This window comes from Dromaius novaehollandiae, chromosome 1 (assembly GCF_036370855.1).
Source record: "Dromaius novaehollandiae isolate bDroNov1 chromosome 1, bDroNov1.hap1, whole genome shotgun sequence".
NCBI classification, from domain to species: domain Eukaryota; kingdom Metazoa; phylum Chordata; class Aves; order Casuariiformes; family Dromaiidae; genus Dromaius; species Dromaius novaehollandiae.
The window spans coordinates 148,400,647-148,416,728 of record NC_088098.1 but is presented as its reverse complement, the minus strand read 5'-3'; the positions used below and the strand labels follow the sequence as shown (position 1 = coordinate 148,416,728).

Genomic DNA, 16,082 nt, shown 5'->3' with positions numbered 1-16,082 from the left:
ATGCAAGTTCATGCATAATAAACATTCTTTTAATAAATCACATTTTAAAGCATTTTGGGAGACAGCCTCTGATCCCTTAGGCTGATTCAGCTGTTTCAAGCCACAGGGAAGAAAAGTAGGTGGTTTCAAGTAGCCAAAAAAAAAAAAAAAAGCCTATCAATAAGGGCTAAAGGAGAAATAAGAAAGAACACAGGTTTTGCAATATGGTGCATTTGTATCATTAATATTACTATTCGGTACCTGTCAATTAAAAATATCCTGATTCTATCACTAGAACTGTACCAACCTACTCATGCTACAGTATTAATTACCAAATCTGTAACAGTAAATGAACCTGTAACAGCAGTAGCTAGGGCAGACACACATGGCAAATGGCTCCTGCAGAACAAGCAAGCTGCACACAAGCCAGCAGTGGGCCCAGGCAGCAGAAGGCCAGAGATACCGAGAGTATCCTGGGTTGCATGAGGAGGAGCACAGCCCCATCAAGGGAAGGGATTACGCCCCTCTACACAGCACTTGTTAGACCACATCTAGAGCGTTATGTCCCCTTTTATACCCCCACAAATACAAAAAATACATAAATTAACTAGAGCATGTTCAATAGAAGGCCACCGATGGTCAGGGCTGGAGCACTTGACCTATGAGGGGAGGCTGGGGGACTGGGCTTGTTCGACCTGAGGAAGGGATGGTTTGGGGGGCACCAAACAGCCCCCCAGCATCTACAAGGGGTCACTGTGAAGACGAAGCCAAGCTCCTCACAGCAGGGCATGCCAGGAGGGTGAGAGACAGTGGGCCTATGTTGAAGCAAGAGAAGTTCAGACCAGATACAAGCACTTTTTCCCCATGTGGCAGACAAGCAGTGGGGCAGGTTGCCAGGGAAGCTGAACAGTCTTCAATCTTGGAGGCTTTCAAAACCTGACTGGATAAAGCCCTGAGCAACCTGGTCAGACCTCAGAGCTGGCCCTCCTTAGAGCAGATCACATTGAAGAACTCTTGACATGCCTTCCAACCTGAACTATCCTGTGATGTTTAGTCATCCTGTTTGCTCCCCGCACAAAAAGACAGTTTGTCTTACCTGTGCTTCATGATTTACATGAAGGACAACGCTCCACTAATTAAATTATGTAGACACACATTATGCTTGTGCACTCTAGTTGGTTCAGGCTTCCTATCTAAGAGCCAATCTTTAGTCAATGTATGTTTATGTAGAAAAGGTTTGGAAAAAACTCATCACAGATTGACTGCAAGACAGTCCTGACAGAGGAATACATACGAATTCAGAAACACCCAAGCTTACAAATACATTAAGAACTTTAAGAAAATACAATTTTATTTTTCATGAAAACTTCCGACTTATCTACGAAAGATAGTAGTAGATGTCATTTGTAGCTAAATCTTACCCAGAAATACAGACATCATCTAAAGCATTTTCCATTCTCCACACTTAGGAGTCAATGATTAGCTCTAACCGGATAGTTTATCACACACGCAAGCATCCTCCTAATTTTCTGTTCATTAATTATGCTTTTTCGTTCACACTGCAGTAGTTTGGTATGTTGTGGCATCCACATGGTGTAAAATCCCTTATTTATACAAGTACTGCCTATGACAGAACTGGCAGCACTCCCTCTGTTGGAGATTCAGCAGGCTGCAGTGACAGGGAGACAAACCCCAAACCTGCTTGGTTAGGCTGAGAGATCCTGGCTTTGGCATTGTAGGCAGCCATTCCTGGTACAGACCTTGCATTTGCTGTCCCTCAGCAACAAGACCCATTTGCCTAATTTCCTTGGTCCTAGTACTTGTGCTATCTCCTCTAAGAATGCCCAGTACCTTGGCTGCAATTCACAATTCCTTCAGAAGGGCTGAACCTCCAGATTGACTCAGCAACTCCCATTGAGAACGCAGTAAACACCACACAACAGACTGCAGCGTTGTAACACACTGCAGTGCAAGATGCTATGCAAATGTCTGGGTAGTGGTGGAAAACAACATTCATTTGTGTGTCTCATTTTTTCCTTGCTACTTTATATCCTTTGGGCTGGAGGTCAATATTTTCTATGTCCTTCCAACTACAGCCTATAGCTTGTTGAGAAATTGAGATTTTTCAGCTGAACTTTGCATTTCTGCCTTTGGCCTGCCTGTAGGATCCACTAAACTCTTCAATGCCAGTACTGTAGCTTATCCTTCTTTCCTCTTCTTCTGCACAGAGTACCTCTAGCATTTATGTCCCTTTACTGATATGTCTATTTCTGTGAACTCCTACTGGTGTTTACTCTTCCCTGCAAGCAAGCAGACAGGATAAACTTTCATTTTCAGCCACTGTGTCCCTCTGATCTTCTCACAACATACAGTCATTAAGATTAACTCCTCTACAGTTTCTCTAGTGTGGGAGAGGCTCATGGCTTGGTAAACTACAGACTTTACACTCACTGGAATGAAAACTACTTTATCATTTGATAACAGCAGCAGCTTTCTAATTTTGATCACAATTCTTAAATTCTAAATAGAGATATTCTTGAAATCACTGCACACTGTACTGTTGAAGATCCTTCAGTGAAAGGCAGTACTTTATGAGCTTAGGGCCCATAGTTACTAACTTAGAACAAATATGTAACACTTCAGGGTCTCCAGATTTCTGAAGTCTACAATGTAAGCACAGGAAAAGCATTAACTTCCACACAGACTAAGGCTCTTAGGCTATTAGTAAACATTCAGAATTAAGAAATATGTATGCAGTAAGAGAACATGTTTGCCAAAAGACAAGTTATATAACCTACCAAGATTTGAATCACTGCCTCCGTTGCTCCCAGAGTTCAGACAGAGCCTCTTAGGCTGCAAGGGAGGCCAGATGACAGACTGTTGGCTCCATGACTGCCTCCATCAGTGATCCTCTCACTTGGATGGCCAGTCAATTCTTTTGGAAATGGTAAACAGAAGGCTCTTCAATCCTTTCTTAGGGCAGAAAAGGTGAAATCCTGCACCACCATTTTAAACCCTTACTGTTAACTGGGAAATGTATTAACCAGGAAAGAAAGCCTATCATTCATTTAATGTTCCAGGCAAATAATAGCAACACTAAATTTTATATTTGTACGCAAGTAATTTTTCTACAAGTCTTTTGAGCATCTGGGTCACTTTTGCCATTTGTAGCAGTCAGGCTAAGAATTAAGCTAACAGTTCATGCACACAATTCAGGAGTTCTAATTTAGGAGTTAAATTATTTATTTTATAACATGTAAGTCCAGTCAGCACACCTCATGACTTAATTTCCTTCTGTTCCACAGGTTTCAGACATCGTTTAATTACAAGCTCTCCCTTGCTTGTGAGAAAGGTGTCTGACATTTCCTCTTCAGTTGGCAACCCATGAGGTAGTTTCAGTGGCTGTATTCTATAGACAAAAAAAGTTTGCTTAGTAAAGTTAAGTTATATAAAAAGTTCTGCATCAAACAACAGTTAACGAACCTTATTAGATGTTTAACAACTTTTAGTTTGGAATTCACAGAAGGGATATTTTTGTGCAGTCTTGGCTGATGTGCCTATAAAAAAAAAAAAAAAAAGGTAGAATAGGCTTTACAAATGTATTCCCAAAAAACAAATGTCTGTTCACTGAACTTGTCACACTAGCAGTAAAAGAATAAACCACATATGTAAATGTAAGATTTACAGAAATAGCAGTAATGTATTAGGAACATACCTAAAAATGTGAAATCAAAACTTGACCAAACTCCCAATTCCAATAAAATGCAAATTCAGTTCTATTCCCATTATGTTATGAATATACTCAGATTTCTTCCAACTGTTAAAAATAATTGTTAAAAGTATTTCGAGAGTAGTAAACAGTAAGTAGTAAATACAGTAGTTTAGGGGTAGGACTGCTTACTGCAATTAGATTTTAGATTGAATAACTGCACAGTTTTTCTTCATAATATATTGATTAGAACAATCTTTGCACAAAGTGAATAACGGTTTGCTCAAACTCTTACAGTTTGTCCTAAACTTCATCATACCTTTTGGATTTGTAAGCCTTTTCATTAATAAACAAGGCCTATTTTCTTACTTGCAATATCTGAATAATATGACCCACAGAGAAAACTGAACTCAAAGTACTTGCAAATCTCTTTTTATTATTTTAGCAGAATTCTCAAGGTAAAGCTCCCTTCATGCAGAAATGTTATACAGTGATATTCTGAATTCCTACTAAATGGTCATTTGCCATTAATGTTCCTCTCAGCTCCTAAACACATAATCAATTTCTCAATTATATTTACAGCAGCACTAAAGCAAATCAAGTATTGTGCTTGCAAAACTGAGGTTTAAAAAAAAAAAGTGCCCTATATTTCTACTTCACTGTACATAAGATAAGATGTACATAAGAAGTATGAACCAAAAAACCCAAACCATACTTTATCTAGTCCAAGATCACGTATTATCTTCTTTTCCCAATATGGGCGACCAATTACACTTTTTATTCTAGTAACAATGTGGATTTTGTGCGGCTGCTCAGGGTCACCTCCATACTTTTCATGATCTCCAGGTCGTGGCTGAAATACCTAAATTAAAAAGTTTACAAAAACATATCTGAATTATTATCATATCTAAAAAAATAACTCTCTAAAAAATACTTCAGCTTTGGTAAAGATCTTATATTTTTAATTACCTTTCTTTTCAAAAGACCAAAGCACTGACAAGTAACCTCAAATTTAGCCTTTATAATATTAGAGTCACACATAGCTTTATAACAGTTTGCAGATGAATATCTTAACTCTGAGGTTAGGCCACACAATTGTATAGAGATACCTGAATGACACTCTATACCAGCACAGCATTTAATCCACATGCACCTAGGGCAAGCACCTCTGTTTAACCTATGTATGATGAGTTTTTTCCACATACTTTAAGAATGATTTTAGGAAAACAAGCAATTAAAACTAGACAGTATTTTGCAGAAAAATAAGCTAAATTGCACATGTAAGCAAAGCTTCCAGTCTCTTTACCTCTAGAGAGGTATTTATTGATGTCTCTATAAACCTATCATACCAAAAAAAGCATAGAATTAAGAAATCTAATACCGATTTTCAGTTTCTCAGCTACTGTAGCACATACCGAGTCTGGAATTCTTGACCTGGTAAACAGAGGACAAAACCACACTGTGCAAGGTACCCTGCCCACACTTCTCCTCAGTACCTACAAAAAAAAAAAAAAAAAAAAAAAAGAAAGAAAAAAGAAAAGAGAGAGAAGAGCTAGAACATAAGTTGCCTGGAATGTAGAGCTCTTATAATTTACAAAGAGATTAGACAAACACTCATCTCAAGACCGGGCGAGTATAAATTCTGTGTTTATTGTACCTTGTGGTGGCTGAAGTAGGGGAAGAAAAGGGTTGGTGAGGCCAGGTGCCCCCAGGCTCCTCGGCCTTTCCAACAGCCGCACTTCAGCGCCCCGCTCTCTCCTCGGGAGAGGCGGCCGCCGCCGCCGCCCCAGACAAGGCTCCGGCAGCCGCGGCAGCGCGGCCCGCCGCCGCCTCGGGCCACAGCGCCGCCCGCCCGAAGCTTTGACCCCTCACGCGACCCGTAACCGCCCCTCCGACCCTCCCCCCATGGCGCCTGCAGGGAGACGATTATGGAGGGCCACCGGGGCCCCTCTCCCCAGTGCCGCTTTACGGTGGCCTCCCGCCGCTGCAGGCGGAGCGCGTACGGCGAGAGACAGCCCAAGGCCGCGTTATGCCCAAACCATCGCCTCCGCAGCGGCTACCTGTCCCAGGCCGGCTCGTCCCGACGCCACCGCCATCCTCGCGCGCAGCGTTCCGGCGAAGTGCAAGCGCCGCGGCACCTCAGTTCCGCGCCTGGCGGGGGGGAGGAGAAAGGCGAGGCACTGCGCGCCGCTTCGGTTTCTATTTCCTCAGCGGCAGGTGAGGCGACACGCATGCGCGCCCGGGCGGCCGGCCCGCGGCGCCACCGCGCGGCGCCGGTGCAGCCGTTAGCGCTGCCGCCGCTGCCCTCATGTCGCGGGCGGGGGGAGATGCTGCTGCCGCGCTGGAGCGCGCCGGGGTAGAGACGGTGAGGCGGGCGGTAGAGCTGGACGTTGCCTCCCGCTTCCAGGAGTCGCTGGTGTGCTACCAGGAGGGCATCGACTTGCTGCTGCAGGTGGTGAAAGGTACCGCGCGGGGCAGGGCACCGGCGGGGCGGTGTGTGGCGGCCGCGACCCCCCCGCGGGCGCTGCTGCCTGCACGGGCGTGAACTGGGGGGAGTTCTTAACAGTTTAATAAAACTGCGGGGGTAGCTTGTTGTGACCCCCCCGCACACACACACGCACCCCCGAGGGGGCAGGGAGCACCTCCCGGGGATTGTTTCGAGGAGATGGTGCTGTTCCCAGCGTGGGGCCTCCCCAACGCCGCCGGGAGCCCCCCGCAGAGGTACCCCGGCGCCTCAGGGGCCTGCTGGGTGGAGGCAAAACCTGCGGGTTTCACCTGGACGGTGAACGCTGGGAAGGGCTTAGCTCTCTGTGTTTCTCCCCGAGGAGAGCTTGCCTGAGTGTTTTTGTCTTACAGCTACAAAAGATGAGGTGAAAAAGCAGCATTACCGGCAGAAAATATCTGAGTACATGACCCGAGCTGAAGACATTAAAAAATATATTGAAAAAGAGAAACAAGGTATGGAACTGTGATTTACCTGTTTGGTTTTATATACCTGTCTGCACATAAATGCTTTATGTGCAAGATGGTTGATATAGGAATTATGTGGTGATGTTTACTGAAAAAGAGACTTCTTTTTTTAGATGGCAAATACCATAAGCAAATTAAGATAGATGAAAATGCAACAGGTTTCAGCTATGAAAAGCTTTTCCAAGAGTACCTTAATGAGATCGTTACTGAAGTTTGGGTGGAGGACCCTTACATTAGGCATGTTCATCAGGCAAGTAGATACATGATGTAACTTACAGATGCAACTGCTAACAAAATTCCAAGTTACTGAATAAAATGTAACTTTTACAGTTGTATAACTTCCTACGGTTCTGTGAGATGCTGGTTAAGGGGCCCTGCAAAGTGAAAACAATTCACCTCCTCACTTCCTATGATGAAGTAAGTATCTAGTTTTGTTTTCTATTTCCCCAGGCCCAGGAGATGCTGAGCTTATATACACACACACACACGCGCGCGCGCGTGCGCACACATACACACAGACATTTTTATATATTTTTGAATTCTTATGTACCAGTATTTGCCAGACTGAGGCTCTGATGTCTTCAGAAGGAAGCAGATTAAGAGAAAAATGAGATAATTGAACATAAATCATTTAATAAATCTAGGTGGTTTTGCTAACAGATTCTTTTTAAGAAGGATGCTAAATGGAAAAGATATTCTTGTGAAAGTGCTGCAAAAAATGTCATCAAAACCAACACATCTATTGAGACACATTTATTCTCCCAGCACCTGTATACAGCTGTCACTTGAGAGGCTTTGATGAGCTAAGACCTTTCATACTGTCACAGCATTTATTTCAACTCAAATAGTAACCCATGTCTACTTCAGGGGGACTGGGAGTAAGCTCTTTCTCCACATCCCTTAGTAAGTGTACTTGTAATTTGTCTGCCGTTTATCCTGACCACATAAATGTAAATCTACCCTCATCCAAGTGAGTCTTTTGGGGTTTAAATTATTATTAAAAAGGTTTCGCTGGTGAATTAAGGAAGAGGTGATCACATGTAGTATGTATCGTGAAAGTAGTAGTTTTGGTGGGGAAAAAAATCACTATTTTCACTTTTAACAGGGCAATGGAAAGGCTCAACAGATAAGTGGCTTGGAAGAAATAAAACAATCGTTGAGGAACCATGGAGTAACACTGAATGTCTCTTTTTCATCTTCAATTCATGATCGAGAAATTAGGTGGGTGATACAAAAATCAGTGAATACCAATTATTTAAAGTCAAACTGTCTCTAACTGGATACAATTTGTGACCACAGTCGTAGTTTAAAAAGTGGAAGGCGATGGCCCTCACTCAGTAAAGTCAGCCCATCATTATGTCATGTGTTCTAACTGTGAACATAATATTGGGTGTCTATTTCAGAATTGCACATTGCATATTTCATACAGGTAACAGCTACAATAGGAAGTAATTGTGATTGAAACAAGGAGCTTGTTTGCCTTGTGGATATAACTATTTTTCTATTTAACATATTTGTGATTTTCAGATTTCTGAAGGTGAGCTAATGTGCATTTTTTTAAAATAGATTCAACAGTGGATGGATGATCAAGATTGGAAGGGGACTTGATTATTTTAAGAAACCACAGGTAAGAATGCTTTGACCTCTTTAATTCACTTATACTGTGAAATAGCTCATTCTGTGTTATCTGTGTTAATTCTGTTAATTTCTGTAGGGTCGTTTCAGCATTGGATACTGTGACTTTGATTTGCGACCTTGTCATGAAACAACAGTGGATGTCTTTCATACTAAACACACAAAGAAAACATGATGACTACTTTTAATGAGTGTTTTTAATAGTATAAAGATATGACTGTAAGGTACTACTTGAATCCATCTCTCCACCATCAGCAGCAACCCCATGATACCTACTTAGTCTAGCACTGGCCAGAGAGCTTTTATAATCTGTATTTTTAAGAATATTTGAGCCTTTTCCAGTTTGAGAAATTAACAATTGTACAATTCCCAGTGTACATATTTCTTCCATAATCATAAGAAATATAATCCATGCCTAAATTTGAACTTACAGGGAAGGAGTTTTATAACAGACCCTTAATACGGTCTCTCAAAGGCCTTTTTTACTATTATTTCTATTTTTACTATTAATTTTGTTTGACTTGTGCAAATTTTTTTTTTTTATTTCTTCACTTCTTTGATTGACCTCATGAACATATGAGGCTGGGTGTAACTTCAACCCCTCTTTCATAAGCAGCCTTTTCATTTCCTTTAATTCCAGTATTCTAGTTATGACTACAGTTCTCCTGCGTTTTGGTTGATCCTGTAATACCGGATTTCACACACTACCAGGAATCCCAATTCTGACATTCTATTGCCCAAGCTCTTTGCGTACAAACATTATAGTGTTCAGTATACAGGCATTTTAGGGTCTTTCCGTGTGTCTCTGCATGACAGATTTTTGGCTGGAAAGAGTGCAAACTATGCACCAGCTGTACTCCTTTTCCCTCTTGTTCCTATATCTTTGCTCCTTGCTGCAATGTCATCTACCTGATTTCCATCCTTCACGTTAGGCATGGAGAGGTTGTATGATCCTCTCCCAGTCTTTCTCCCTGACTTTCAAGTTTAAAGTTTGTCCTGCTAATTGTGCCAGTCTCAATTGCAATAACCTATTTGTCTGCTACCAAGACAGTCCCCTAAAAGACAAAATTTTAATTAAAAATAAAATAATAGTCTTTTAAATTTTTTGATTCCAGAAGTCAGATACCCTGAAACTCCCTTGTCAACAAAGATCCTAAACTATATGCTAATTAAAAAACAAAAAACTTTTCTTGTGTTCCCTTTGTCCTCTGGAAACAAGGTGTCATCCAAGCTGCCACCTTTCTCACCTGTACAAGGTTTCTTCATCATTGTAAGCAAGAATCCAGCAAAGTGACATATTTTAGCATGGAAAAGGCAGCAACATCTCTTCCAGGTCTTTTCAGCCTCAGGTCTGATAGGTGCCATATGCTTTCTGCATCTTGCAATAACAATGTGCCTATCTATTCTAGTAGAAAGCCCCTGTGATGTGGTCTTGTACCAGTACTGCGGAGAGGCAGCCCTGGTGTTCCCTCTCTTGCCTATTCATCACCAGAACTTTTTCTCTCTCCTATGCTTTCCTATCCTGATGACTGGTGAATTCTATTATCTGTTCCTTTGGACTTGCTTTATTCTTCCTTCAGCTCTTGTAGGCTAATGCTGCTATTCTTTTAGTGTTACCTGTAACACAACAAATCTATTCCACAGCTATCAAGAAGAAGCAGAGCTGGTCTTTGCCTTGTTCTCTGGGCACAATTTGCCAGTGGTCTGCCATCTTTATCCTTTTGCATAATAATGTCTCAGCTTTCCAGTGTTATGTCTTTTTTTCCTCCTGCATATTATCAGACCTCTATTTGAAGGCCGTAATTGTTCTCATTTGCATTTCCAGTCCCTCGATCTTTTGTAGAAACTGTATCAGGCAACATTTTATTAACATTTTTTAACAGAAATTACGTGTGCAGAGCCTCTATCTGGGTATTTCCTATGTTAGTGCCATGCTTGGAGTTTTCCTTATTGCTGCTCTATGTTCGTTATCCTTACCAAGATGAGGAGGAGAGGGAACAAAAGCAATACCGTATTTACCACAGAAGCTCTTTGCTACCAATCTGTCCGTCTAAACATTCCAGGGAAACTCCTCAGCTTGGTGCTGTGATACTAGTTTTCCAGTCACTGTCATCAGTTTCATTCGGTTGTGTATAATATATACCTCTTTTTTAATGGTAATAAAGGCTATTTTTTATTATTTGTAGTTTTAGTCATCTGTTTAAATAATTTTCTGTGCTACATAGGGCAACACCTAAAAGTTGGGTAACGCATCACAGATCAACCATTTATGAGAGAAGGTTCATTGTGAATACAGTAAGCCTCCCAAATGTGAAGCTTTAAATATTTTGAGTTAGTCCAGCAATTTCAAGCATATAGGGGCTAAATAAAAAGTCACCTTAAATATTTTAGATCAGGTTTAAATTTTAGTACTTAAGTGGAAATATTATACTGTAAATCAGTTATGTAGCTAATGCTACTCATTTCCTTACAGACCTGGGGGGTATGCAGTGATATGCAATATCTGTGCATGTGTACAACTAAACCTTTAGTGAGGTACCAGTTGGCACTGCAATTTTTATTTTACTGGATTGTTATGGAAATTAGGCTTGTCGGCCACCATAACAGGGCCCGACCCTAGGTTCCCGCAGAAAAGGTCAGAGCCAAATCAAAGCAAATTAAATAATTAAATTTTAATGACGCGTTTGCAGTAATTGCAGCTCGAGCTGGGTGCCTCCGAAGAGGGACCCCGAACAAAGAAATCCCTGGGCAATTATACTTTCCAGTCTAAGGTCTCCACCCCTCACACGATAGTTTGGACCAATAGTAATATTTAGGTCTGGGATCTCCTGCTCCTTATTGGGTCTCATCACTGTCCCTAGGTAGGCTGTTTATCTTTACTGTTGCTGTTTCTGCTGACAGATGTGTCTTCATTCTTCGGGTCCCGCCCCTGTCTCTCAAGGCCCTGACAAAGAGGTGTTGTTCCAGCAATTAGCACTGCCCCAGCAGTGACAGTGGTGTTATCTCCCAAGGTCCAGACGAAGGGGATATAATCCAGACCCCAAGATAGTCCAGACCTCCCTAATTAACGCTGTTTCAGCAGTGAGAGGAGGCTTTGTTTCCCAGGGTCCTGGTGCCCAAGTAGGCCTTATTTCAAAGCCTTGACATCCTCCCTTTCGGAGTGTGAAGCACAGGAATGCAAACTGCTTGTAACTCCCTTATCATTCCAGTTTGAACCAGCTCTCAGGTCCCTTTTCTTACTGAACTAGGTAAAAGTTCATTATTTTATCTAAGTGCGGCCTAAATTTAGCTACTCATGCTAAGCAAGTTTTATATAAGTTGTGCTAAGCAGCTACCTCTACACAGTTTCAGCTCAATATTCTTTAACATGGATAAGCCCTTCATCCTTGAATGTTCCTTTCATTATCAGTAGGTGCACTCTGTATGAAGAGGAAGGGACATCCATGAAAATAAAAATGAATTACCATGTTCTGCATTTTATCAGAGCAATCTAAGGGTACAGTTTTCACAGTTAGTGTACCAGTTTCAGGCCATGTTGTTCTGTGCTGCCACTCACACTTATGTGGTCAGGTTGTCACCTGGAATGTGCAGCCAGGGCTGTGTCTCATGGCACCATCACGTGTGCAGCTCAGCTTAAACCACCTTCCCAGCTGGAGCCAACTGAGTGTCATTCATTGCCCCATTGACTGATCTGCTTAGCTAAAGATAAGTTGTTTCTACTACCTAATTTCCGCCTACTGGGTGCTGGCCAGCCAGCCATCTTTTAAAAATGACTGTGAAATAAATCTTGAGCCCTTCTTTCATAATGTTACTTTATATTAAGCTATTTTTTTAATCTAACATAAAAGCTGTCACTTTCAGTTTACTGTTGCCTTCCAGTAGCAAATTATCTCCTAGGAGTAACACCAGGAAGCTGTTTCTCCTAGGTCTCTATTGTGTATTTGCTAATGTAGAACAGGTACTCCCACTTTTAGCTTACATACCAGTACTTATTGCAGTTACTGTGGCAGCTTTGTGCCAGGCATTGCAGGTACAAAGGAGGCACATACAGCCTGCATTCCAACTGGCCTCTTCTGCCCTCATCACATAACCCCCACACTGAAACTCCTCATCCTGCCCCCTCTTTTGCACATGCATGGACAAAGCCCTCACCCCGGAGGAACTGCTGCACTGATTGACTACACAGCTGCAAGCAATACATGTACAATGGGCGAGTGGAGGCAGGGTGATAGGAACACTGCAAGAAAGGACTTTAAACCAGAAACCAAGGGAACCACCCTCTCCACACAGTTAAAGACTCATGCCTGGAGTTGAGACAAGGCTTTTGAGCTACTTATCTGCGGGGGGGGGTGGGAAGCAGGCTAAGAATTCAGTGCGGTAGCACAGTGGCAGTTTTCCCTCTGCCCTGTCTTTTCTCCATCAGTCACTTGTTACCTTCTTTGCTACAGAGCCAATGTGGGGTTCCTCCACCCCTTTGCCTGGTTTAAGCAGTGATGATGTGTCTGTCAGGATGGAGTGATACAGGGCTGCAGCCTATAACAATGATTTACATCCTACAGTTTAGGAACCTCGCATTCAGGCAGCATGAAATCTAATTGTTTACCCTGACTAGTAGGTAACAGTAAACACAAGCCCCAGATTAAACAATTGTGATTGATAAACAGGAGAAAAGTTCAGATTCTACAAATTAACGTTTTAATTTCATTTTCAATAAATTAACTGAAAAAGCAGCAGAGATTTCACTTACATTTTCAAAGTGAGAGTCACATTAACATCCCCATGTTCTCACATAAAAGATTCCACTTGTTATGCAAGTCATCATCTTGTGGACATGTTCTTAGTAATGTGCTTGCTAGTGTAGTGATTTCATTTGGGCAAAACTTACTGCCAGTGAGGTTCTTCACTAGTTCATTGCACAATGCTGGTGGCAGCCACTGCTCTGGCACATCAATGTTACAGACTTCTATTCTTCCATGCTTTACATCCATATCTACTTTAACATCAAGAACGGAATTTTTATAGACCATGTTAAAATAAGTGCTAATACTAAACTTTGGTGTCTTTCCATACACCCATTCCCAGGTTTGTAGTTCTTTAGTTTTATTATTAATTCCAGGAAGCACAGTCTCATCAGCTGGGTTTATTAAGGTGATGTGATGATCTGTTTGGTGTCGCATAGCGTATTCTGCAGCAATGGCCTCTAAGAGCATCTCACAAGTTAAAGTAGGATCCTCTTCAAAGAGATTTTTCACTGAGGAAGGCACACTAGGAGTGGCATTGCTTTTTAGCCCTTTATAAGGACTCTTCAGCACAGAAGACAAAACAAACTTATCTGCATTACAGAGTAAGGTACAGTGGTGATAAGCAGTTGTCCTTCCCAGCTTTGCAGCAGTACCTGAGATTTTGTAATGCCTATCTAGCAAGATGTCGTATCTGTCTGTGACATGTACATCTAACTGGGGGCGCAGGGCTTTCAGTGCCTTCACGACTAGTTTCAGATTTTCCATTCGTTCATATTTTTTCCTGGTTGTAAAGAAAGTCAAATTGATATTCCCTAAATCATGGTAAACTGTCCCTCCTCCACTTCTCCTCCTGGCTAGTTTTATACTTTTTTGCCTTATTAGCTTAAGGTTGCATTCCTGCCAGGGGTTCTGATGTCTCCCTATTACCACAGCAGGGGAATTTCTCCAAAGGAAAAGGACATGCTGGTTCTCTAAGTTCATGTGGTCGTGGATCCAGTCTTCCACAGCTAGATTTTGGTAAACATCATTAGAAACAGACTGGAGAATGAGCCCTCCATTACTTGTGCCTTTGAAGCCAGCTTTTGGAGTCCTGAGAACGCAAAACAGCTGAAAGCAGTTCTTTAGCGATGACTGGAGTACCATGTTTTTAATCTTAGCACAACAGATGTGAGGAGCGTCTGGTTTGGTAAAGCTGAATGTGGCAAGTGCACGATCTGCTTTTTTGACAGAAATGAATTAGTAGTGGCAGTCATGATGCAGGCATGCTCCTCCCAAAGTAGCAATGCTCCTAAAGCAAGTTACAAGATGAGTTTCTCCTTTTGAAGTTGATGCTGCTCTTCCAACCCTGACATCTGCTCAACATAAAAGCTGGGGTAGTTGAAGTAGTTTTTTCTGGCAGCCTCCTATCCTCAGTGCCTACAAGGCCAAGAGAAGGCAGGGAATAAAACTGTATTTTCCCCTCATGCAATATATTTTTGCTACTAAATTTTACCTTATGAGCATTGTATTATTTTTATTAGTATGGCTTTAGTAATGTTTTTTTATTGATCTGATTTAAAAAAAAAAAAAGATAAAAGGGAGCACGAGGCAGGTTCAGGACATGTCGGTCAGCGAGCAGCCAGGCGGGTGCAGGGCTGGCCGCCCCGGGGAGCTACCGCGCACAGCGCTGGGCGCCACCTCGGTCCCCGCACAGGGCTCCCGGCAGCTATAGCGGCTCGGCCCGAGGGTCGGTGCCTCCGTGACCCACGGCAACGGCTCCCCCCGCCACAGCCCGCCCCCACGGCGGCACCCCGAGACCCGCGGCAGCAGGCGCCGCCCCCGCAGGCGGCCCGACAGCCGTTCCCGCGGCGCGCGCGGGGCGCCGAGCCCTACTCACGCAGGCGGCGCGCGGGCCCCAGCAGGTCCCTTACGGCCGTTGGCGGCCCCTCGGCGCCGAGCGCGCTCCCAAACGTCTTCCGGGTTGCTGAGGTCACACGCGCGGGCCTGACGGAAGGAAAAGCGGGTGACGCCGGCTGTGGCGGGGCGGTGCAGCTCGGGGGGGGCGGGGAGGAAATCCGTTCCTCCCCCCCCCAGTCGGGGCTGCACGCGGGCCCCAGCACTTGGCATAGCGTATTACATTAAGAAAGAAAAAAGTTGATAACTATTTTAAGCTGTTCACGATAGGCATAACTTGTCGCCAAATTAGGCTGGCGACAATTTAGCTTTGCACTGGGGTGAATTCCTCTATAATGCATAGGGCAACAAGCACTTGGACGTTGTTCATAAAAATACCTTCGTTTTAGTGTTCCAAATATTGGGAAATCAGTATTTGAAGCAGCTGGCAGAGTGCAAAAATGAACCTGGATCCTTTCACACTGTCAGAGAAAGTGAAACGCATCTTGTGAGACTTCTGATGTTACGTAAAAACAAAATGCTAGAGCATTTGTTTACATTTTGGCACTTAAATTTTGGACTTCTGCGATATGTTGTTTTCCATTTTGCCACGAGGTGTCAGTAAAAAGCATACACTCAGCTGTCATATTCCTTGTTTCTCAAGTTGAGAACTGTGGGCTTAACCCAGGGAATTCTTTCACTTAATTAGAATCAGAATTTGCGAAAAACGTAAAGTGTGCAGAGTAGTAGGTGGACAGTTAAAAATGTCTTGGATCTGTTTCTCATACGCTGAAGGATAAAATACACATGCATTAACAAATACTGTTCCTGAAAAGTGGCTATTCTTAAAACAAACCCAGCAAAACGGTTAGAAGCTTTCTAGCAATAAAGTATAAATTTATGAACAGGAATAGAAAGAGCATAAGGAAGGAAGAAATCTCCATGCTTGAGTTTTTAATCTTTAAGAAGTATATTTCGTTTCAGAATATTATATGAATACCTTAAAATAAATGATGGGAAGTTAACATAGGATGCTGTAGGAATTTAATGCATGTGGTAATAATATGGTGCCAGAGAACTAGGCAAATATAAGAATAGGAAACCTTTATCAATGTTAAAATTGCATTATAGATTGCCAAATAATAGGTCTTGGAATAGAAAGTCTATTAGATTAT

The 16,082-nt window shown here is 42.5% G+C and overlaps 3 protein-coding genes across 3 annotated transcripts in view; 1 reads left to right on the top strand and 2 right to left on the bottom strand.

Annotated features, from left to right (window-relative positions):
* Nucleotides 1–3,204: 3,204 nt before the first annotated feature.
* MRPL30 (mitochondrial ribosomal protein L30) lies at nucleotides 3,205–5,879 on the bottom strand. The gene is made up of 5 exons (XM_026103201.2): nucleotides 5,749–5,879; nucleotides 5,104–5,184; nucleotides 4,404–4,550; nucleotides 3,463–3,536; nucleotides 3,205–3,388 (listed from the first exon to the last, which is right to left on the bottom strand). Exons 1-5 carry the CDS (start codon nucleotides 5,782–5,784, stop codon nucleotides 3,256–3,258), a joined length of 471 nt encoding a protein of 156 aa, XP_025958986.2. The 5' UTR covers nucleotides 5,785–5,879; the 3' UTR covers nucleotides 3,205–3,255.
* Nucleotides 5,880–5,912: 33 nt separating this feature from the next.
* Nucleotides 5,913–16,082, top strand: part of TSGA10 (testis specific 10) — a 51,934-nt gene continuing 41,764 nt past the window's right edge. Inside the window, exons 1-6 of the mRNA XM_064502283.1 lie at nucleotides 5,913–6,150; nucleotides 6,545–6,646; nucleotides 6,772–6,908; nucleotides 6,989–7,075; nucleotides 7,764–7,879; nucleotides 8,225–8,285. Of these exons, the coding sequence (XP_064358353.1) occupies nucleotides 5,997–6,150; nucleotides 6,545–6,646; nucleotides 6,772–6,908; nucleotides 6,989–7,075; nucleotides 7,764–7,879; nucleotides 8,225–8,285 (657 nt within the window). The 5' untranslated portion in view covers nucleotides 5,913–5,996. The remainder of the gene's footprint in view (nucleotides 6,151–6,544; nucleotides 6,647–6,771; nucleotides 6,909–6,988; nucleotides 7,076–7,763; nucleotides 7,880–8,224; nucleotides 8,286–16,082) is intronic.
* LIPT1 (lipoyltransferase 1) lies at nucleotides 12,966–15,053 on the bottom strand. Its single transcript, XM_026103317.2, has 2 exons — nucleotides 14,912–15,053; nucleotides 12,966–14,451 (listed from the first exon to the last, which is right to left on the bottom strand). Exon 2 carries the CDS (start codon nucleotides 14,176–14,178, stop codon nucleotides 13,057–13,059), a length of 1,122 nt encoding a protein of 373 aa, XP_025959102.2. The 5' UTR covers nucleotides 14,179–14,451; nucleotides 14,912–15,053; the 3' UTR covers nucleotides 12,966–13,056.

What these genes read in the sequence shown, in the direction of transcription:
- MRPL30 (XM_026103201.2), bottom strand. Translation starts at nt 5,784, where the DNA reads ATGGCGGTGGCGTCGGGACGAGCCGGCCTGGGACAG. An exon ending in GGTCAAGAATTCCAGACTCG is followed by an intron (nt 4,551 to 5,103) that starts GTATGTGCTACA and finishes TTTTTAATTTAG; the next exon opens with GTATTTCAGCCACGACCTGG. An exon ending in GTTGTTAAACATCTAATAAG is followed by an intron (nt 3,389 to 3,462) that starts GTTCGTTAACTG and finishes TTTTGTCTATAG; the next exon opens with AATACAGCCACTGAAACTAC.
- LIPT1 (XM_026103317.2), bottom strand. Translation starts at nt 14,178, where the DNA reads ATGGTACTCCAGTCATCGCTAAAGAACTGCTTTCAGCTGTTTTGCGTT.